Genomic DNA, 23,875 nt, shown 5'->3' on the forward strand with positions numbered 1-23,875 from the left:
CATCCTTATAAGGACGATCCGTCGTCTTTACAAAGACGCACCCGTGAAGCTCTTTTAGAGAGAATTTGCTCTTTTAGGAAATGCTCTTTCAGTGCTGAGGCGCACAGGGGGGATGGCCGCTTGCAACACGACAGGGGTAGTGCAACCTGAAGTGTGCAAATCCACTCGACACAGGAACGACCGCCGCTGAAGCGCCGTCTCGCCAACACACGAAGCTTCCGAGAGCGTGCTGAACCCGTAGTTCACAGCAGACACAGTTGAGCAGAGCGATACTAACGCTCGGCTCCGAAGCGAAAAGCTGGTATGCATTGCACCTGCTGCCCTCTTATACTCACGCAGTGATCAGCGGCAGCTGGATGCAATAATTGCATGCCAATGTGCATTGGCTCGTTTAGTTTACACTCGAAGTAGATTGGTCTATCGAAGCGATATCCCATATTCGTCGGTCATCCGACGTGGCGTCGAGAGTGACCGACTGAAAGGGAACAAAAAAACAATGACTGTTGTAACATTGCGTAAATCAGACCTTTCTGTAACGCTAACGCTAATAAGCTTAAACGAAAATAACGAATTGTGTAGGGGAGTATATTTTTTGTACACAGTGCCGCGAACTGTCAATCACTCCTGTACACGTGCATCACTGTCCTCCTCTCTTCATCAAGCTTTCAAACAAAAAGGGGACAAAAAGTTTGTATCGTCTTTGTGCATATAGATTAATTGGATAAATGAATATCTAAATTCGTGCCTAGCCGCCAACGGTATTTTTTTAGAACTTAGAAAAAAGATGCTGCAGCTAATGAGCAGCCGACGGGGGCTGGCTGCAGGACGACTTTTGCTTTAGTATAATTTTCGGGACAATTAGGGCCAGATTCGGGACGACAGTTTAGATTTAGTTTTTCGCCTAGTTATTTTTGCCTACGTTCCTATGGCCCAATGACGCTACTGCTTTTTAAAATGCAGATCAGGAAGCGGGTCGGGTACAATATTTTATGTTTATTTTTTTGTGGTCCTAGTTGCGGGAGGGTTAGTTGAAAACGTCGGTCGGGTGCGGATTATTAATACACTGACCCACGCATCACTGGTGTGTACCATATGTGAACCTTTCTATCATTCGACTGTAATGTTACTAGGTGTGTTTGGTTTGGGGCAGAGAGAGCGAGAATGTGCAATAGTGAAAAAGGAAACTCTGCCTCCTGCAAGAACCCAGCGAAAAAAGTCCACGTATTGCATTTGTCCTGAAGTTTTATCATATACACACAAAATATCTGCTAATATTCACATACACACACACCCACAGAACGCACTGATGATATTCTACACCAGACATTATAAGTGAGATTCTGAGTGCTGTATTTCTGGAGTTTCAATAAAAACGTTTTCAAAAGTCTTTGTAGTGCTAAAAGAGCATCCTTTCATCCCACTCACAGTCCATCCTGCTGTGGCCGGGTCAGTTGTCTGCCAGATATTTACCTGTAGAATACAAAAACAGCTCATCTTTATATCAGATTCTACATAAAAGTAAAGAGCAGAGAGTGATTTTCTCTTTTTGTTTTGTTGTTTTGAAACAGATTTCAGCAGGTAGGCTGCGGTCACTTTAAGACCTAATGCACACACCCAATATATCGACTACTTCAATTTCCAAAACTCAGATTCAACTTTCTTAAAAGACGTACCGGCAGAAAACCTTTTTTTAACCAGGGACAGTCTGTAGCCTGGACCTACGAGCTGAAAATCACAGCCAGACAGAGTGCTGCCCTCACTGGTGAACTGCACTGCCAGCTGAGACGGTCTGCTGGGGCCCTCGGCTAACTGGAAGCGAGCCAGAAGTGCGCCCACCCCTGACACACGGACACACAGTGACAGGACAACAGATTTATATCCTACCAGAGTGTTTATTCACACAGCACATTTGTTAACATCTGCACTGGTATATTTACAGGGTTAACAACAATGACCAGGCAACTACTGCACACAGCCTGAGTTTGAGCAAATGTAAAAAGTGCATGAATATTTAATGACGCAAGTACCTAGGCTGTTTATGATTGGTCCTAGCACCACTGTTTGACACTGCATAGAGTGCTGCAGTTTGCGGTTGGGCTTTGTGTATTGAGTAATTCAACTCACTACCATTATGGCATTCTGCCACATTGTACGGTTGCCAACATGAGCTAAGCATTCTTGCAAAGCTGTTAGAGGGTTTCCCTTCCATTCAGTTACTATCGAAAGGACATTTACCTCCATTTTCAGATCTCTGGGAGAGCTCTGGGATCTTCCATGCTATTTTCTGTGTCTCTGGGTTCCTTTAAATGCAACATATGGGCAAACATTACTATACATCAGCACACCGCTGTTGATTCGCATTGTGATTTTCTTGACAGATCCTCACCAGGTGGCAGGTGGGAGCATAGCCTGCAGTTTGTTCACGCCGCCGTCCACAGCTGCCATGAAGTGGATGTTGGTGAGAGGTGTGGGTGTGGGCATGGCCTCTAGGTTGTATTTATAGTCTACCCTGAGGTCTGTGCTGTTGGCATCACCGCGCCAGCTCACCGCAAGGTTCAGCGGAGTGGACTGGATGCCTTGAGTGAACACCTGTACGCACGTCTCAAATATCACACACTGCTACAAATACAACTGAGAGGATGAACAGATTCGGTTTTAAATGATCGAGATAGTAACGGATCATGTGCATATGTAAAATCTCACCTGGTACTTCAGCATGTCCACGTTGTAATACGTGGCCTGTGGTTTCTGCTCAGCCACTTTCTTCAGGTGACTCAACAAGTTTGACATATTGACCCAGAACTCCTTCGAATCACCTGTAGGTGGTGTGGTGTCACTGCAGGGCACAATTATTTACAGAATAATTCTCACACAATATTTATACTTTTACACACAATAATTATGCTGCACACAATGTTGTATTCACTAAACACATATGCATTACATATACATTTTATATATATATATATATATATATATATATATATATATATATATATATATGTATCAGCCTAGGTACTTGCAATATCAGCTGATATTTGATATTTAATTGTTAATGTTTATTTTTCCTGTATTCACACTGAGATTACCTTTATAGTCATCTAACACTCCCACACAGTTAATCAGTTAAATACTAATAATTTAATAACACTAGCAAATATAATGTTTCGCAGTTCTCAAAATTTCGTACAGTACATTATAATATTGTGATGCCTAAATTAGCTTTAAGCATTGAGTTTTTTTGGTTTTAGACAAAATAGTCACACTTCTTTTCATAGTTTGACTGGTCCTGCGACTCATAGTCAGGTGCGACTTATTTATCAAAATTAATTTGACATGAACCGAGAGAAATGAATCAAGAGAAAACATTACCGTGTCCAGCCGCAAGAGGGCGCTTTTGCTGCTCAGTGGTAGACTACAGGAGAACTGAGCAGCATATAGCGCCCTCTCGCGGCTGTAGACGGTAATGTTTTCTCTTGGTTCTTGGTTCTAAATAAACATGACTTACAGTCAAGTGCGACCTATATACGTTTTTTCCTTGTCATGATGTATTTTTGGACTGATGCGACTTATACTTAGGTGCGACTTATAGTCCGAAAAATATGGTACTGACTTTGATTAGCATTAGGGTTGGGTATCGATTGGGTTTTATTCAATACCGGTGCCATTTCGATACGTTTAAAGCAGTACCGGTGCCTAAACGGTGCCTGAATCGATACTTCTATAAAAGAGGAGACTGGTCTGCTGCCGTTTTCATATGAAATTTAAGCGGACTGACTTTGAGGCGATCGCAAATTTGTGTAGTTTATGGCGCTAAATGCTATAGCCCCGCTAAAAAAGCCTAGCGACGCCCATGCTTCTTGTGTACATTTCGGGAGAACCAGAACAAATATTTCTATCGATCGCTCAGGCATTTAAGAGGCATCGAAATGAGGCACCGAAATCTGCTTTCTGATTTGGTTCGGTGCATACTGGTTCCATATGTACCAGTGCCATATTGGTACCGGGTTTCGGTACCCAACCCTAATTAGCATCAGCCATAACCTTAATATCTCGACAACCCTGTTTCCAACATCAAACCCCCCAGTTTCACTGCAGAAACAAAGTTCTCCTTTACAGTGGGACGATTTACAAACTATTTCTGAAATGGCTTGACTGAATCATTAAAAAGCTCAGTATGTATTACCAGCAGAGGAGCTGTGGGTTGGGAAGGACCTGCTCCAGACGACTGTACTGGCTGATGGTGAAGGTCAGCACTGGTGGACTGGGATGGGTGGAGAAGTGTCTGGTGATCCCTGCTGGGAAAGACAGCACCATCTCACCAGTGATCTTCACCAGACACCTACAACACACAGTAAGACACGAGAGATGATTAAGGACAGTTTCATTCAACTAAATGTGAACTAAATTCAAAAGGCGACTTCAAAATGTGCTCTGTGGCCTACCTAGTGGGATCTGCTCCTTTAAAGTAGGCGCTGATGGTCTCTGTGAAGGCGGCTGCCACTGGTAGGGTGTCCTGGTGTCCCATTGTGAGAGGACTTGGGCCTCTGGAACATGCTGAAATACAGAAGTAAATCTAATATCACGCAAAGCTCTCACAACTTTCTGAACTTAAGAAGGCATTATTCCTCACGCATCATAATCAGCAATAGCTGCTGTGGCCCACCTGATACAGAGAGATTGAGCTCTCGGCCTAGTGTAGGTGTGGAAGCTGCACTCAGAGATGTGACGGAGGAGATGGAGGAGGTGCTCTCAGCTCTGGCCAGAGGAGCAAAGGGTGGAGGACTCCATGAGTGGATGGGGGGACTGAAGGGACGGGCCTGAGGAGAAACAAAACAACAGCCTGAATCAGAGATACTGGGAAGCCCAGTTTACACTCCAGTAATCAGAGGCGTTTGTTGGAACAGTTTTCCGGATCCAGCATTTACATGGGCACAAAGTGCACACATACAGCAGACAATCAAAGATCATTGGGGTTGATTATTTAATTTAAGTTTAATGTTTGGATCTTGAGATTTACTGAGAACAATTAAAGCAATAACCTAAAAAAACTAACAAGAGCGCTCCTCGTGATTTCAGAAGGAGCTCAAATGTTTCACAGCAGTGAAGAAAGTCGACTGATGCAGTCATACCAGATCTGCTAGGTTTGGTTTTCCAGGTGGTAGTTTCGGTCGTGATGAGGGTCTTGGTGGTAGAGGTGGGATCGGACTGCCAGCGGACAGGGGAGTGGCGGCACGTGCAGGAGAGGACGGCCCTGAGGACAGAAAATCTGATTACTATTATACTGTAAAAAAGGCTAACCTGCTAATGTTACCTTAAAGAGCTATTTAACCCATAAGAATGGGTTTTGTTGGTTTAAATTGATGCAAATAGATTGGTTCAGTAACGCTAAATTCTATTTAAATTCTATTTAATCATCTGTTGCTAATCATCTAACTGTAACAAACTAACACTACATTGTTTCACACTGTACAAGTTGGCATCACAATGCACTTCAAAATCAAAAGTGGTGCTAATCTGGCTCCGGAGGAAGATTTCATAACCGCATTTAAAAATGCTAATAGGTTTAGAATGGTGATAACCCTGGGTTAAGCACAGTGTGAAAAGCCCTAATGTGTCATTATGTTTTTGCATACTATGGAAGTCATTGGGGAGCAACTACTGTTAGGTTATTCACATTCTACAAAATATGGTTAACAGAAGAAACTCACACAGGTTTGGAACTTTAGGGTGAGTAAAAGATGACCGAATTTTACATTTTGGGTGAACTATAGCTTTAAGTATTAACATCAAACTCACCACTGCCAGGCCCTGGGGAGCCCACCACACTCCTGTAAGTGGGAGGTGGAAGTGGAGGTGGGGTTCCTCTGAAGCTTCCTGCTGCGAGGTCTTTGGGTGACGTGCCAAACACAATCTCGTCCCTCATGCCCACCAGGTCAGGGGTTCTTCTGCTGTCATCTCTCAAGGATAGAGGGGAAGGTGTGGCACCATGTGGAGGGTGGTCTGCCGGCAGGAAGGGCAGTCCAGGGCTGACAGGGGTGACGGGGGACTCTTGGGTGAGCTCTGATTCTGGGAGCTGAAAGCAGCAGGGAAGGTCCAGGGGACTCAGAGGAGAGTCCGAGGGTGGTGGTGGTGGAGGTGAATCTGGAGGCGGGATGGAGTGGAGTGGGGGAGGGGGCGAGACGGGAGGCGGCAGGTTGAGGGGCGAGGTTGGGGGTGAGTCCGCGGGAGAAGAGGACAGAGGTGGGGAAGGGGCGGGTTCATCTGGTGGAGGAGGTCTGGCGGGAGAGCCTTCGCTGAAGCTCACCCAGCTGCACTGCACCACATCTGATCCGGACCTGGGTGTCTCAACAGGCCCAAAAACACTGTCCAAGTCAGGCATGGACGCCCCTCCAGATGGGTCAGATAATGGGGCATCCTGACATGCTGTAGCTGATCCATCTCCTCTGACACTAGGAACCACACTATAATAACCTGCTCAGACACAAAGACAATGAGCTGTCAAATACTCTTCCGTCTTTCACCACAGTTCAACAAGAAGTCAATATTGAGTTACATTTTACACAATATTGTCTGTTTTTCTCTACTTCACAAATGAAAATATTTTTGAATTAAGCTGCAGTGTAAATCTGAGCAACACAGTGATGTTTCGTTCCTGAATGAATCAGTTTTTAAACAAATCAGTGATTTTGTTGCTTTGTTGCTGAACGAGACATTTGAACAAATCGGTTGAATGAATGATTCAATGACTCACTGACAGTGACTTGTCACCACCTACTGGCAATTTAAGCTTCAAATATAAAGTAATATTTCTTTTTTTATATATATTTAAAAATGTTCGATATTTAAATTATTATTTATAAATTAATATTCTCATAGCATTATCTACACAATTGTAATTGGAGTGTAAATAGATCTAAATTGTTTCTTTGCCACTCCTGGATTGCAAAAATAATTTTTTGCCAATACTGATTTAATTTGATAATTATTCTAGCTAAATTTATTTAATAAATATAAGAATCTGACATATGGGATGATCAATCGATTCAATGACATGGTTAGAAAAAAAATGGCCTTATAAAGATACAAATGCGCCTGGAAGTCAATTTAAGGTGGCAAATATCTTTCTTTAAAAAAACTAAAAAATAAATTGAATAACAAAATATTTAATAAAAAATGTATTTCTGTTACTACTGTGAATGGACCACTGCACGAAATATATAAAGAATGTAAAAAAAGATCGATATCAATTTAGTCGATATCGCACACCCCTACCACAAACGTAAAGCTGGAAACAAGTATTCTGTAGTAAGATGATTCTGAACAGGAACCCTGTTCTTTCAAGAGATTGAAATGATGCAATTTGGGATGCTAAATGGGAAGTGTCAGTACGTACCGGAAGACTCCACGGAGCTAGAGCTGCGTCCAGGTGGAGTGAGAGGAAAGTTCTTTGGAGGAAGTGGAGGCGGAGCTGAAAAGACAGATGACAGGGCATGTTTGATTACTGAATACTGCATGGTATAAATAGTTACATTATGATTATTAGAATATCATATAGATGCTAACATCTACATCTATAGTGTGCTATAAAGCAGTGCTGTTATTGCTAACTAAAATATGGAGCCCCGCACATGACATGCAAGAAAAAATAAATAAATTGTGCGCAATATTTTTATAAATCGAGTGAATGAAATAGTAAATCGAGGGAACGCAATAGTAATCGTGTGCATGTTTTAGTACATTGAGGGAACGAATTAGTAAATCGTGCACATGATTTAACCTAGTATTTTTTAAACATTTGTATCCACAGAAATAAAGCGGAAAAAAGAAATAAATAAAAATAAAAATAAGCTACATAACAGAAATTAGACATGTTGGCTCTAACAAACATAAGTTTAAGTATTAAAATTACAAACTGAAATAAAAGTACAATTAAAACTAAAATGAAAATAAATTTAACTATTTGGAAGATAAACTAAGAAAATGACAAAAGCACACACACAAAAAAAGTAAAAAAAGAAAATAAAAAAATAGAAAAACAACTAGAAAAATGAATAAATAATACTAATCATTATGTAAGTAATGCATATCATTGCTTTAAAGGAGACGCGCTTAGTACCCTTATGTATACCAGTTTACATTGCTAATCACTTAATAAAATCAGTAATAATTGTAAGTTAAAGTGAATAATTTTTTGTGTGACCAGTTCAGATTTTTTTCTGGTTAATTTTGTAGATCTAGTCACACTCTGAAGTGAGCAGTGAAAAAAATCAAAAAGATTTTGAACATTTGATATGCAGTACCTCCAGTGGGCAGAGATCTGCTCAGAACACAGGAGGAGAGAGAAGTGGACTGACACCAGAGCTCCGGCTCAACCGGGAACACTGTCATTAACATTCATGAAAGAAACACCCATCAATCACAAACTTATGAATCACAGTAATGCATGACACGGAAGAACAATTCTTTAAATTACATTTCAATAAAAAAAATTCTAAAACTTGATCTTACAAGACTCTAATCACATTTTGACACAATCACTCATTAGTGTTCGGTTATTTAGGAATATTGTTTTACCTTCGGAGTTGTGTGCTTCAAAACCACTCTCAAATGGTGGGCCAAAGAACGCTGTTCTGTTGTCTCTTTTTAACAGACAGAAGGAAAACACAAGGTCCAAAAACACCAAGAGTATACAGGCAACTAGATTTAGTAATGTAATTCAAGTGAATATGAGTAATTCAATAGAGGGCAGAAACATGATGGTGTACTAACCTGGGCGGGTCTGAACCGGGTCCTGGAGTTGTCGTGGGTGTTGGAGTAGATCGTCGCGGTCTGGCAATCTCCTCACCTGGAATATGCAAAGTGAAAATGACCTCTGTGATCTATAAAACTGGAGTGATATGAATACACAGGAAGCCAATATTTCCAAATAAATACTCACTTGATAGGTTTCGTTTCATCTGGCACTGGAACAAAGGTCACAGAAGAAGATAATGCAAATAAAAAAAATAGATTTCACAGACTACAAATATTATAAAAGACATATTAACTGACATAATGGGAAAGAAACCCTCTTTCTTTGACATTCACACAAGCAATTACTATAAAACATGAACAAAACCTTCAAATGTTTGGTAAGATATTATGTTTTTGAAAGACATATCTTATGTTTATCAAGGCTGCATTTACTTGATCAAAAATACAGTAAAAACTGTAATATTGTGAAATATTATTTCAATTCAAAGTAAACTTTTTTTCTATCTTAATATATAGTAAAATGCAATTTATTATTGTAATGCAAAGCTGAATGTTCAGCATCATTAATCCAGTCTGCAGTGTCACATGATCCTTCAGAAATCACTCTGATATGCTGATTTGCTGCTCAAGAAGCATTTGTTATAATTAATGTTGAAAACAGTGGTTCTGGTTCACATTTTTATAGAAACTGTGATACATTTGTCTTTACTGTCACTTTTGATCAAATTAATGCATCCTTGGTTAAAGTAAGAAAAATATATATATATAATTTATTGAAACATGAAAGAGTCAAAAACAGTACAACAAATATTATTAAACTACATTCTGGCACCTGGACACTGATTTTCATTAGTTGATCAGTGACAACTGATGAGTGACAAACATCCTCAGCTAATGGAAAACTGAGTCCAGGTGCCAACGCTGGAACATTCACATCTAACATGCTGAAGCTGCAGACGATATCGAGAATTGAATGATTCACTCATATTGATCCATGAAGGTATCAAGCTGTCAGTACAGCAGTAACAAAGGCTCTAGGTCTACTGTGCATGCGATAGCAGCATCAGACCTCTGTATCACAGACACAACACATTTCTGTATTAGTTTTTCATGTTTACAAAATTCACACTTACTGGACTTCGCCTCTGAGATCAGCAAAAAAGGAGAAAGAACAGACCTGGTCAGAGAGCGAGTGACAGATCAGACAGATATTAACAAAAATTAAAAAATGAATGTTTGTAATGGATGTTTCCTCATCTACGGCACACACACCAAACCAACCACACATGAAACTTGACAACACATTCTCTAATTGTTGAGTTGTGTTTACTCTTTCCTAATGTCTAAACTGGCAAACTAAGGCTACTAAATTTATGTGATATTAAAAAGAGATGTTGAAGCAAACTTCTGCATTATACATGATGCATAAATGCATTCTAAATGTGTAACTCAAATAGTACAACAGGGCAATAGCACAGTTATGAGTTTGTATAAATTTAATCGAATATACTGTAAGTAGCTTTGGATAAATTTGTCTGCAAAATCCATGAATGCACATAAAGCCAGTACTTCAAATAACATAGAACATTTTTGTTTTAAAATACATTTAAGATTGACACATAACAAAGTAAAGAAAAATAATAAGATGTGCCTCACACAGCTCCAGGGGGTGAACAAAGACCTCCTGGAGTGAATCGATGCATTTTTGTATGAAAAATAACCATATTTAAAATGTAGTAATTAGGGGTGTGACGAGACACTTATACCACAAGAAATAGACGAAACAAGATTTTTAGACTTTTTTTTTAAAGAAATCCTCAAGAATTAAATATATAGGGGAAACAGTATTTTATTCAAATGAAAAACACACAAAATGCAAAAAATGTAGGTGCATTTTGAAATCAACTTGTACTTTATGAAATTAAACATCTATTTCAATCATTTTTATGCAGTAATAAACAACATGTAAACACTGCAGAATGTTTGCCACAAACTCAACTGCCAGGCAAGTAACTGAACAAAAAAAGTAAATAAAAATAAATAATAAACAACACAAATATCCATTTAAAGTGGAGGTGAAGCAGTCAGTCAAGTTTATTATTTAGCAAACTGAATTTAATAATAATAATAATAATAATAATTATATATATATATATATATATATATATATATATATATATATATATATATATATATATATATATATATATATATATATATATATATATATATATATATATATATATATATATTTATATTAAACACAAGTAATGTATCCATTTAAAAGCATAAAGCAGTGGTTCCCAAACTGGTGGTGGTGGGGTAAGGTTGGGGGTTGTGTTTGCACAAAGGCTGAGGGATATAGGACCCTATGAAATCTATTTGATTTTCTCCAAAATTACGTTTACTTTTTTCTCAACTCCTTTTTAATAGTTAAATAAAATTGTATTAATTAAAAAGCATGTCTAATTAATTAAAATCAACAAATGATGTGTTTTAGCATTAAACCATATATTATTTGAATGTATAAACAACATATTAATTTTTTTCCCTTAGAAATTCTGTTTTGCGTATTCAAAATTTTCTGGTTATCAAATGAAGGCATAAAACATTAATTTCATTTATCATTTATCTTTTACTCCTCGAACTGCAACCTTATCGTGGTGGAGGGGTTTGAGTAGCCGAATGATCCCAAGAGCTATGTTGTCCGGGGCTATATGCCCCTGGTAGGGTCTCCAGAGGCAAACAGATCCTAGGTGATGGGTCAGATTAAGAGCGGTTCAAAAGCCCTTTATGAATTCCCCAAAAATGAGGACCATGATGTCACCCGGCATGGGGCAGCCGGGGCCCCACCCTGGAGCCAGGCCCAGGGTGGGGGCTTGATTGTGAGTAACTGGGGGCCGGGCCTTCCCTCATGGGGCCCGGCCGGGCTTAGCCCGAAAGAGCAACATGGGTCCGACCTCCAGTGGACCCACAATTTGCGGAAAGAATCGTAAGGGGGTGGTGCATTGTGTATCGGGCAGCGGTCAAAGGCAGGGGCCTCGACGACCCGATCTCTGGAGAGGGGCTAGACTCTCTACCACTCTGGAGTTCCCCGCGGTGAGAGGCAGCGGGTTGGTGTGGGGTTGCTAATAGCTCCCCAGCTCATTCGTCAAGTGTTGGAGTTTACCCCGGTGAACAAAAGGGTTGCTTCCCTGAACCTTCGGGTTGGGAATAGGTCTTTCACTGTCATTTGTGCTGAATGGCAGTGTAGAGTACCCAGCCTTTTTGGGGTCTCTGGGAGGGGTGCTGGAAAGTGCTCTGACCAAGGACTCCGTTGTTCTACTGGGGAACTTCAACACTCACGTGGGCAGCGACAGTGACACCTGTAGGGGTGTGATTGGGAGGAATGGCCACCCTGATCTGAACCCGAGTGGTGTTCTGTTATTAGACTTCTGTGCAAGTCACAGTTTGTCCATAACGAACACCATGTTCAAGCATAAGGGTGTCCATCAGTGCACATGGCACCAGGACACCCTAGGCCGGAGGTCGATGATCGACTTTGGGGTTGTTTCGACACTCGGGTAAAGAGAAGGGCGGAGCTGTCAACTGATCACCACCTGGTGGTGAGTTGGATCCGATGGCAGGGAAGGAAGCTAGACAAGACTCGGCGGACCCAAATGTATTGTGAGGGTCTGTTGGGAACGTTTTGGTGAGCCCCCTGTCAGAGAGATTTTCAACTCCCGCCTCAGGCAAAGCTTGGACAAGATTTCAAGGAAGGCTGGGGTCACTGAGTCCGAGTGCACCATTGTCAATGTGACCACTTGGAGCTGTGGCCGTAAGGTCTCTGGTGAATGTCGAGGCAGCCATCCCCGAACCTGGTGGTGGACACGGGAAGTAAGGGATGCCGTCAAGCTTAAGAAGGAGTCCTACCAGGCCTGGCTGGCTTGTGGGACTCCTGAGGCAGCTGACGGGTACCGATAGGCCAAGCAGGTGTTTGTGGAGGCAAAAACTCCGGTCTGGGAGGTGTTTGGTGAGGCCATGGAGAAAGACTATAGGTTGGTTTAAAGGAGATTCTGGCAAACCGTACGGTGCCTCAGGAGGGGGAAGCAATGCCCTGCCCACACCATTACGGTGGGGGTGGGCAGCTGTTGACGGCGGCAAGAATACTTTGAATACAGGGGAATCACACTCCTCAGTCTTCCTGGGAAAGTCTATGCCAGGGTACTGGAGAGGATAATTCGGCCAATAATTTAACCTTGGATTCAGGAGGAACAATGCGGTTTTCTTCCCGGTTGTAGAACACTGGACCAGCTTTATACCCTTGCCGGGTATCCACGTGTTTTGTGGATTTGGAGAAGGCATTCAACCGTGCCCCTCACGGCTTCCTGTGGGGGGTGCTCTGGGAGTATGGGGTACGGGGCCCTCTTTTTAGGGCTGTCCGGTCCCTATATGACCAGAGCAGGAGCTTGGCTCACATTGCTGTCAGTAAGTCAGACTTGTTCCTGGTACATGTTGGACTCCAGCAGGGCTGCTCTTTATCACCATTCCTGTACATTATTTTTATGGACAGGATTTCTAGGCACAGCCAGGGGGTGGAGGGTGTCAGGTTCGGGCACCACATGATTTCGTCTCTGCTTTTTGCAGATGATGTTGTCATGTTGGCTTCATCAGGCCAGGACCTTCAGCAAGCACCGAGACGGTTTGCAGCCGAGTGTGAAGCGGCTGGGATGAGAATCAGCACAAGTATGAGGCCATGGTTCTCAGCCGGAAAAGAGTGGCATGTCCACTTCAGGTTGGTGGAGAGCTCATGCCTCAAGTGGAGAAGTTCAAGTATCTTGGGGTCTTGTTCACGAGTGAGGGAAGGATGGAGCGGGAGATTGACAGGCGGATAGGTGCAGCTTCTGCAGTGATGTGGTCGATGTACCTATCTGTCTTGGTGAAGAAGGAGCTGAGCTGCAAGGTGAAGCTCTCGATTTACCAGTCGATCCACGTTCCTACTCTCACCAATGTTCTTGAGCTGTGGGTCATGACCGGAAGGACAAGATCCCGGATACAAGTGGCTGAAATGAGTTTTCTCCGTAGGGTGGCTGGGCGCTCCCTTAGAGATAGGGTGAGGAGCTCGGCAACTCAGGAGGAGCTCAGTGTAGAGCCGCTGCTCCTCCACATTGAGAGGAGCCAGCTGAGGTGGCTCGAGCATCTGTTCCGGATACCTCCTGGACGCCTTCCTGGGGAGGTGTTCCAAGCACGTCCAACCGGGAGGAGGCCTCGGGGAAGATCGAGGACAAGCTGGAGGGACTATGTCTCTCGGCTGGCCTGGAAACACCTCGATATCCTCCCGGAAGAGCTGGAGGAAGTGTATAGGGAGAGGGAAGTCTGGGCGTCTCTGCTTAGACTGCTGCCCCCTCGACCCGGCCCCGGATAAATTAAATTTATGCATTTAGCAGACGCTTTTTTCCAAAGCAACTTACATTGCATTCAGGCTAACAATTTTCTACTATCATGTGTTTCTGGAATTCAAACCCCCAACCTTGTGCTTTGCTAATGCAATGCTCTACCAGTTGAGCTACAGGAACACTCAGGATAAGCAGAAGAAGATGGATGGATGGATTTATCTTTTAATTATTGAAACTTAAACTTTATTTTATGGCAAACAAAGGAGATTAAAGATTAAAAGATTAAAATTAAAACATGGAAAAATGCTGTGTGTTTAATCTTTAAAAAAAAAATATATATATATATATATTTTTTTTTTTATCAGTAGCAGAAGTAGTAATAGGCTATGTACATTCTACTAAAAAAAGTATTTTATTTTGACGGGTTGCCGCTAATACCTTTACAGTTCTGTCTCTGTGTATGTGATATGACGCTAGTTTTACTCAAATCAAACAGTAAAATTCTCATGAAGTGACCCTCAGAGCAGTTTTGGAGATGTTGTTTATGGGTTTCCGTCCTCATTTAGTGAGACAGCAAGCGCATAAAATCACTGCGAGCATCACGCGCGCTTCTGTGTGTAGAAAATGAAACCACGCGTAAATTGACTTTTACAGCTTTATATTTACATATGGGTATTGTACATATAGTGATTTGATTTAAGTGCAATGACCTACTTTTGATTGATAAATCAATTCAAATTTTGACAAATTACGTGTTAAATTATGAATTGTGGTTTTATGACTGGATAAAGACTACACTTTGTAATGTTCCCGCTTATCATGTGTCTGCTTGCCGTATGTGAAATAAAATATCTTACATACCACCACTGGTGAAATGGCAAGTGTAATGCAAATATATTTGAGGTCTGGGCAAGGTTATCATAATGTTCTACAAAGTCAGATCTGTCACACCCCTAGTAATAATCCATTAAATCTAGCATGCGCTCACTGTTGTACACTGCAGCAGTTTTAGGGAATTACGTATGAGGTCAGCTTCACACGAATGCGCTGCTCAGAAGGGACGCATGTGGAAACGTAGTGGAGAGATCAAAACAAAACAACAGTTATGGTTTATATGGATGGATACGCTTTATTTAACTTCTTTTGGACTGATGAACTGCAACACCCGTGAGTGCCATTAAACAGCTTGGAAGATCAAAGTAAAATTTTTATATAACTCGGATTAGATTCACCTGAAAGAAGGAAGTAATGTACGCCTAGGATGACTCGAGGGTGAGTAAATAATGGGCTGATTTTAAATTTTGTGTGAACTAACCCTTTAACCACACAAACAAGCTACAGTGCTTGAGGGCAGGTCAAGTGGGATTTGGATTCCTGACGACTCGTTTAGACTGTTCACAGTCGATTATTTTTTTTTGGAGAACAACTTTATTTATTGTGCACTTTCAGATTCACATTCACATACAGCTTCATTAATGTGTATATTCGGCAATATATGAAATGGCATGATGGGGCACTTTAAATGGATCTGCCATTTGCTGTAATGGTCCCAAGAGCTAAGATACATAAACTAAACTATGGAACAACCATGAATGTGACAGATATTATACAATTCTAACTACATCTTTAATGGTCTAAGGAAGGTTAAAAACACTTGCTTACCGGACTCTTTCTCTGAGTGAGGAAACAAACAGAAGAAAAGAGGAAATCATCTCAGTATTTGAATGTGAATATTACTATGGGACATAAGCACTGTGATAACTGCGAGACCAACCATAGGAGCAGGAGAGATCGCCAGCGTCCCCACTGAGGCCTTTAGCTCATCCATAGAGGACACTGTGTAGTTTCCACTGTTTGCCGTCAACGGCTTGATCTTGATCTTGAATTTCTTCCCATGCTCCTCCTCTCCCTCTGACTCACTGGAGGAGAATAACATCTTGACTGCTGGAGCTGGTGAGTCTTGTTAAAGAAATTTGTTTCACAAGGATGAATACATGGCTTAATACTTTTTTAACAAATGAAATTTCAGAAAAGATAAGAAACAGTACAGATCAATATGTAAGCATAGACTGGATATCTCCCCCTTGTTCTCCAGGTTTAACGCTGTAGCCCTCATCATCCACATCTGGAGAGTTCTGTTACAAAACAGACAAACACATTGAGCATCACATTCACAGGAACTGTAAAAACAGAAGAAAAATAAGCATTCAGAGAAAATTACTTACATATCGATCCCACTCAATCTCACCGTAGAAACCATTAGGTGCTCCATTGGCTTTTTTCTGAGAATGAAACGTGTGGGACAAGACATTGTAAGAACAAAAACAATGATATATTATATTTCACAACAAAGCCTTCACTGACGTGGATTATGCTGTACTCACAGATTTGTCTTTGTCTGGGGATCCACTGAAAGAAATGAAAGCAATTGTTCAGATTTCAGACATAAGACTGAATGTTAAGTATATATACACAATATACTTCAAATTGACCAAATTTAATGGGCATGAACATAATGTGAGTATATGATTGTGACCCCTCACAAAGTTTACTATATGCATAATGAATATAAATGTTTGTGCTTATACCAAGCTTGAAAATATGCAGTTGTTTAGAAACACTCTTGTTCAAAATAACCTGACTTTATATTAACAGTCAAAGACTAGCTCTTCTACTGCTACACATTTGACAAAATGACTCTAAACCAAGTCTTAGCAATGCATAATCATTCTAGTAAGCACAATTCACTCAAATCACAATAAACTAGGCTGTGCCAAGGCAGCCATTTCTACACATGCACCAGTGAGCAAATCAGAAAGCCCTTTAGAGATCTGATGTCTATCGTCACATCACAGACAGTTCTTACTCACGTGGAGTCACTGTCCTTTTCTTTCTTCCGTATCCCGAAGGCCTTTCGGGTACGCTTTTTCAGTCCTGTTAAAAGTCATGTTTGTCATCAGAAACAAAATAATTCACAATTCCTCTATAGTGCAACATACATACAAAGTTCGGGGTCAGTACAATGTTTTTGATTCTTTTCATTTTTGAAGGAAGAGCTAACCAAGGCGGTTAAACGGTAATACTGTGAAATATTTTACATGCATACATTTTAAAATAACTGTTTTGAATATTAATAATATATACAAATTATACAAGAATTGGCAAAATGCAGTTGCAAAATGTTTTTTAGATAATGTAAATATCACACTGGAGCCAAGCATGTCATCAACTACCCAAACACAAAGCAATAGGTTTAACAGTAGACAGCAAAACTCACTAGCATCTGAAAAAACAAACTTAGAATTCAGTTACCAGGGGAGTGACATTTCCCATAAATATTTCAACATCTGCAACTAAAAAATGCAAAACATTTTTTGCAAGACCTCCTTTCTAAATCGACTGAATTAAATGCTGATTTTTTTTTTTCATTTTTGTAATATTTGCATCAAGGCTGCATTACTCCCATTACACTAGGATTCAAAGCAAATGTTGGATCACCAAATCTGGCCACGCAGTCATTTTAATGATGGAAGGGTGTCAGCAAGAACAAATATCCAAGATCTTTCCTCATCTTCTAGTTTACTTTTATGCAGAAACAAGAGCCCCTAAGGACTGGCACCATGGTCGATACTAACAGATAAGGCACAAGAATGTATAGCCTGGAGATCTTGGCATACTGGACTGCTTGAGGGGCTCAGTGCCAGTATAAAAGCCTTACGTTTTGAGTTCACCCATCATGCCTCTAGTCTAAAAGACCTCTAGGGAAAAGCTGACATTTCCTACGCTGCTTGGTTAAACGCAAAGCAATTAAGTCGAGTTATTACAAAACAAAAATTAGGAGATGATACTGCGTGCAGCCCGCTCACTACCTAAAACAAATTAATCGAAAATGCCACTTAATAAGGACAGTTTTGTAAGACTGGATTCAAGGAATAGTTTGTTTTTATACAGTCTATGGGAATAGATCAACCACTAACATGATGTCATTACTCATCCTTGTGTCATTAAAAAAAAGATTTATTTTTTCTTCCGTAGAACACAAAAGGAAGAATTTTGATTAATGTACTGGCTGCTCTTTCCGATTATTGATTGCACTGACAATAAATGTGGATTGGAGCTTTCAAGCTTCACAAAAGGACACAAACACATCATAATGGTGGTCCATACAACATATACTACATTCAAAGTCACTGTACACAGGCTTTTTTAACAAACATGAACCTGATCATTAGTGAACTGGTTTTATCTAAACTTGCTTATCTCAAAAAAACTGATTCAGACCAGTATTGAGAACAGTATCAACTATTTCACTCAGAATCCTACGATTGTGTTTAACAAAACCTTAAAACCATAAATAAATATTATTGAAATAAGTCACTTTGCTCACCAAGTCTACATTTATTTAAAATACAGTAAAAACTGTAACGTTATGAAATATTAAAGTTTAAAAGAACTGATGAATTTCCAGCATCATTCCTCCAGTCTTCTGTGTCACAGGAACCTCCAGAAATCATTCTAATGAGTTTATTTGCTGCTCAAGAAACATTCAACACTATTATCAATGTTGAAAACAGTACTATTCTTCAGAATTTCCAAAAAATGTCCAGGAAAAATAAATATTAATAAAAACCAAAAAAAGGTTTGGAACTACACAATGACGAATAGATGGTGATAAAAAACAAAATGTACATTTCTAGAGGAAATAAATCATGGCATGAAGTGCCCTGTAAGATCATGAGGGTGGGACTGTGGACCACAGAGCAAGGCACACACGCATCATGACGGTAGATTTATTTTGTGCACTGGACCACATGTGCAAATCTGGCCCACAGAAAACCCTCAATTTAAATGTGCCATCATGATGTTTGTGTGTGTGTCACGGTGCAAATACACATGCCCTCTGTCCATACAACGTGAGACACATAATCCTTCACCTCTTTCAAGGAGACAGACACCGAAACAAGCATGTGCTGCATTCGAATATCATGTACAGTACTAGGGAATATTAGCACGCTAATAAATAATATCAACGGATAAGCGATGAATATAAGGGCCCAAAGTGGATTTTTATTTTTTTTACCTTGCATCATGGTTGCAGCACTTCATTCCTCGGTTTCAAGCGAACAAACAAACTGACATGAGATACAGCAGTGATCCGGTAACCGGTGGTTAAAGGAAAGGCTCATACTGTCCAGCCCCTCACGTCCTCGTCTCTCGGGTTTCCCGGTAACCGGTAGATTAGGCCCCGGGCACCGCCGCATCAGCAGCATCCACACACGCCATCATCACAGAGGGGATGCTGAGGACAGCCGATGAACGGAGTACGTGAGAGAGTGTGGGAGGGTCGCGTAATTACGAACCGTACTATGACGGAGGCTTTACTCATTAATATTAATAAGGTCATGTCGACGTAGGTTGTTAACCTTCCAGGACTGTCCAATCAGGTAACTAATTCATATTCATGAGCCGATTAGTTGGTTTGAAGATTCCCTAACGCTCTACGCCACTTTGTCAGCAAATCAGGTAGAGCTGCGTCACGTTGCGTAATTAATATTCATGACCTATACCATGCCGTAGTTGGGTTCGTACATTCACAAGAGGGATAAAGTGCGAACGGGCAATTACTAAAGTTGAGCATTTTTCTAAAATTTTCTACATTTTTTTTTTTTTTTATTATTATATTTTCAATATAACAGTTTAGATACATTTATATTGTTTCCTCCTTCACCTTATACTGTGAAAATTACTGTACTTTGATGTCATAATACAATACAATACAATACAATATTTATTTATAAAGCACATTTAAAAAGAACCAAGGCTGACCAAAGTGCTGTACATAGCAGAGAATAAAATGCAGAGCAGTACCGGACAAAAGAAACCACTGAAAAAATAAAAATAAAACAAAAATAAAAAATAAGCATTGATCGTATCAGAATCAATGAGCATCAAAAGCAAGAGAAAACAAAAAAAATTCTTTAAAGAAGATTTGAAGATGGAAACTGAAGGAGCCAGCCTGATATAGGGAGGCAGACTGTTCCAAAGTTTTGGGCCTGCAGTCGCATATAATCTTTGAAATGTTTTACTGAAAATGCACTCAAGTTTTTTTCTTCATCGGAACAGATTTAGAGAATTGTAGCATTATGTCACTTGATCTCCAGTGGATCTTCTGCAGTGAATGGGTGCCGTCAGAATGAGAGTAAAAACTGTTGGTGAAAACATCACAATAATCTAAAAGTAATTTTATGACTCCAGTTCATCAATTAACATTTTTTAATAGTGAAACAGCATGTTTGTAAGAAATGAATCCATCATTAGTAAAATTTTGGATGGGTTAAATGCAGAGCACAAATTCTGGAGTATGGGTCACCATACTTGCCTGTATGTCATTTCACTTGTGGATTATAGTGATGTTTTCATCAGCTGTTTGAATTTTTATTCTGACAGCACCCATTCACTGCAGAGGATCCACTGGTAAGCAAGTGATTTAATGATGAATGTCTCCAAATAATATATATATATTACTATTCCTTTAATGTCAGCTCCTTAAATGATCGTTTGGACAAAGAATTTTGGTCAACATGATGTACAGTACACTGTCATGCTTTAGTAAAGCTGTTTTGCAACAGAGGTACCATATATAGCCACAAGGGGTCAGCAGTCAAACTGATTTTCAGATTGTAAATAAACACTGTAAAATAGGACCAATGAAATCTAGAAATCTTGTCAACAACTACTGGAATCTTTCATCTGAGATGACTGATTGAAAACAGGTAGGTCATGTGTCATTTCAAGAAGTTATACCAACAACAGCACCAACACCAGAGCAGGTCAGTTAACAGGAATAAACACAGACACACTATTTATTTTTCAAATACATTTTTTTAAATCAGGGTTAAATGGCATTGAAATTCTACATTTTACAGAAAATAATAACCTTAACCTACACTATATATATATATATATATATATATATATATATATATATATATATATATATATATATATATTATATATATGTTAATTCACAGTTCACAATCCTGGAGAAAGTTGTTTTAAATTAGGGAATGCATTAAACCCACAATAAAATAGTAAAATAGTCAGTGACACAACATGAGAAAATGTTATTGTGGAATTTTTGTAATACGTTAAGCACTGCGGTACAGTCTGTTGTGTACTGTAAGTCGTCATTTATTTTCTGTTTGCAGATTGTTTGACATTCTGTTTGTGATGTTGGATGAGAGAAAATATGTGGTCAACAGATTACCTTCCAAAGCGACTGATTTACTAGAGCTGCCAAACTACTCTGTGCATGCATGCACTGTACATATAATCAGATCTGCCACATTCAAAAGATATGAAATAATTTCTGCAGTATGTGATAGCAGGCTTTGTATATATACAGTGTGGTGGCATATACCTGACCTTATTCCAACTGCCTTCCTCTCAGTCAAAAAACACATTGTTTTATTCTCCTTGAATGAATTTTATGAAATCATCATCAGATATGCAACCTGGCCCTCATCTTGATTGCATTACAAGCGTATGATATATACGCTTGTAATATCAGGAAATTCAGCCTTTTCTGTGAAAGTGATCAGACTTGTTTTCCCCTTGATCACTTCCTCCTCTGGGACCGAGGGCCCTAAGAAAAGCCTCCAGTGGCCCACATGTATTGAGTTTTCACGTGCTGCACGCGGGAACAGCAAGCGCTTTGACGTCAAACACTGAAAACTTTTTGTGGTGCGCCCCAAAAAATTCCCAAGCTTTCATGGCTCCTGATATGGTGGCAATGGAAAAAGTTGACCCAAGTGTCACGGGATGTTTAGTTAGAAGTGAGAGTACCCTAAAATAGCACGTCCCGAGCATCTTCTGTTAAATACTCTGATAACTGAGACCCCCTCCTCTTGCCTCTTTTTTAAAAATCTTTCAAGCAAGTACTAATATTAACCACACCATGTCAGAAACTATATTTCAGTGAATTGCTAAATTTACCAAACTAGGCTTTTAGAGTGGTGCTCAACTGTGCAAAACTTTCCCACCACACTCAGAAGAAGACATTTAGGTGACACGTTGCAAAAACTTAAATATATGCATGGTTGCATTTAAACGGAAATTTCAGATTTAATTAATTTTTGGATTCAGATATCTTTATGACTTTATAGATTTCTAGTTCCCATAATGCTTTGAGTATAGCTGGAGAAGGAGAATAAATGTTGAAATTAAGGGGAAAGACGTGAGTGTTTACATTATTTACTCACCCTCAAGTTGTTCCAAACCTGTTTGAATTTTCAAAAAGTTGATGGTAGCTTTTGAGTAGATACAGTAGAAGTCAATACCGTCAACTGTGTGGACACCAGAATTCTTCAAAACATCTTGTGTTCAGCAGAAGAAAGAGTAAATGATGATAGATTTTTTCAATTTTGAGTGAACTGTCCTATTAATGTTTGACTTTTAAGAGTTTCTCTAATTTTGAAGTTTCTGTGATAAGATCAGATTAATTGGTTTCCACCACTAAATTATGTTGAAATAATTTGAAAACATTAACATTTTTAGGTAATTTTAGTTTTTTAGGTTCCTTTAACTGAAAAATAATTGAATTTGAAGTTTAAAAAAAAAAAAAAAAACCTAAGGTGCTTGCTAAGGTGTTGCTATGTGGTTACTAAGTCTCTTTGATATTCTGTGGCCAGTTGCATAAACATAACAACTGTGTATTAATAATTAGTTTGACCAACTAGCGATTTGTCAAGTTTTAATCAAGTCTTGCATTTCGGATTTAAATTAGACCAATCTTTTAATGTAAATTAACAATAAACAAGTTATCACAGAATTTTAAGACTAGTCTAAGCAGTTAATTCACCCAGCCCCTGGTCCTCAGATATAGCTAGAGATGACTATATCTCAGAAACAAGCACAAACATACTTAGTGTTCACGGTTTGTCTCAAGTCAAATGTTTAATATCCTGAGATGTTTTATAAGAACTTTCAATTCTGTCATTGCAAACACAGTGTTCGCTAAAGAAAGGTCAGCTTGCTTCAGCTGATCATCGGCATTACTGGTAAACTTTAGCATAAATGTCACTCATTGAAAGCAGACTTGCTGTGCAGGATAGGCTTCAGTTGTTTCTGGGTGGTGGCAGATGTCACGTCTGCATGATCTCTACTCTGATACATGGTGAATGAGTGCATTGATTCGATCTGTTTCTGCTGTTTTGTGGTTATGTCTTTGCTAACGGGAAATAACTAACAAGTTATACGTAACTGTAAACCGTAACCTTTTTCTATATTAATGTAATAAATGCAATAGTGTGCCATAATCTTTGGATTTCTTTTTGTTTTAAGGGCAAATAAACTTTTGATAAGGAGTTTTAAAACCACTGCTAGTTTTGAATTAACCCAATTAATCCAAATTACATATAACAATTATATATCTCACAGCCAGGTGGAAAACATCTGAATTAACTACCGAAGCAAAAATGCCTGATTGCATAATCATATGTTGTTGGCACATGGTTACATAGCACATTTCTAATGTATTTTTTGTAGCTGTATAATGGTTTGTAGTATGTGCAGGACTGTTACAATGAAAATAAAATCCTAGGCTATATGCATAAGAAATACAGCAACAATTACAGACCAAAACATTTTCATTTATTTCTGTTTAATCTCTCTTTTTTTGTTGGACAAATAGGAAATGTGCAACACAACTTTAACAGAGGTTTAATAATAATAAAAAAAGATAG

General features: G+C 39.5%; 1 protein-coding gene across 1 annotated transcript; it reads right to left on the reverse strand.

The window, feature by feature from the left end:
- Positions 1-490: 490 nt before the first annotated feature.
- On the reverse strand, positions 491-19,438 carry sgip1b (SH3GL interacting endocytic adaptor 1b). Its single transcript, XM_052611840.1, has 23 exons — positions 19,213-19,438; positions 17,003-17,066; positions 16,517-16,541; positions 16,358-16,414; positions 16,210-16,267; positions 15,907-16,085; positions 15,795-15,806; positions 9,891-9,902; positions 8,942-8,966; positions 8,773-8,848; positions 8,578-8,642; positions 8,304-8,384; positions 7,397-7,471; positions 5,800-6,474; positions 5,133-5,254; positions 4,667-4,820; positions 4,446-4,557; positions 4,187-4,342; positions 2,704-2,836; positions 2,387-2,589; positions 2,236-2,300; positions 1,674-1,838; positions 491-1,470 (listed from the first exon to the last, which is right to left on the reverse strand). Exons 1-23 carry the CDS (start codon positions 19,220-19,222, stop codon positions 1,448-1,450), a joined length of 2,547 nt encoding a protein of 848 aa, XP_052467800.1. The 5' UTR covers positions 19,223-19,438; the 3' UTR covers positions 491-1,447.
- Positions 19,439-23,875: the final 4,437 nt, after the last annotated feature.

The sequence above is a fragment of the Carassius gibelio genome, chromosome A2, assembly GCF_023724105.1.
Source record: "Carassius gibelio isolate Cgi1373 ecotype wild population from Czech Republic chromosome A2, carGib1.2-hapl.c, whole genome shotgun sequence".
In the NCBI taxonomy this organism is placed as follows: Eukaryota; Metazoa; Chordata; class Actinopteri; order Cypriniformes; family Cyprinidae; genus Carassius; species Carassius gibelio.

Bases quoted from the DNA above. Each gene is read 5' to 3' on its own strand.
- sgip1b (XM_052611840.1), bottom strand. The intron at 8,849-8,941 runs GTGAGTATTTAT...TGCATATTCCAG, and splicing joins GATGAAACGAAACCTATCAA to GTGAGGAGATTGCCAGACCG. The intron at 4,821-5,132 runs GTATGACTGCAT...GTTTCTCCTCAG, and splicing joins AACCAAACCTAGCAGATCTG to GCCCGTCCCTTCAGTCCCCC.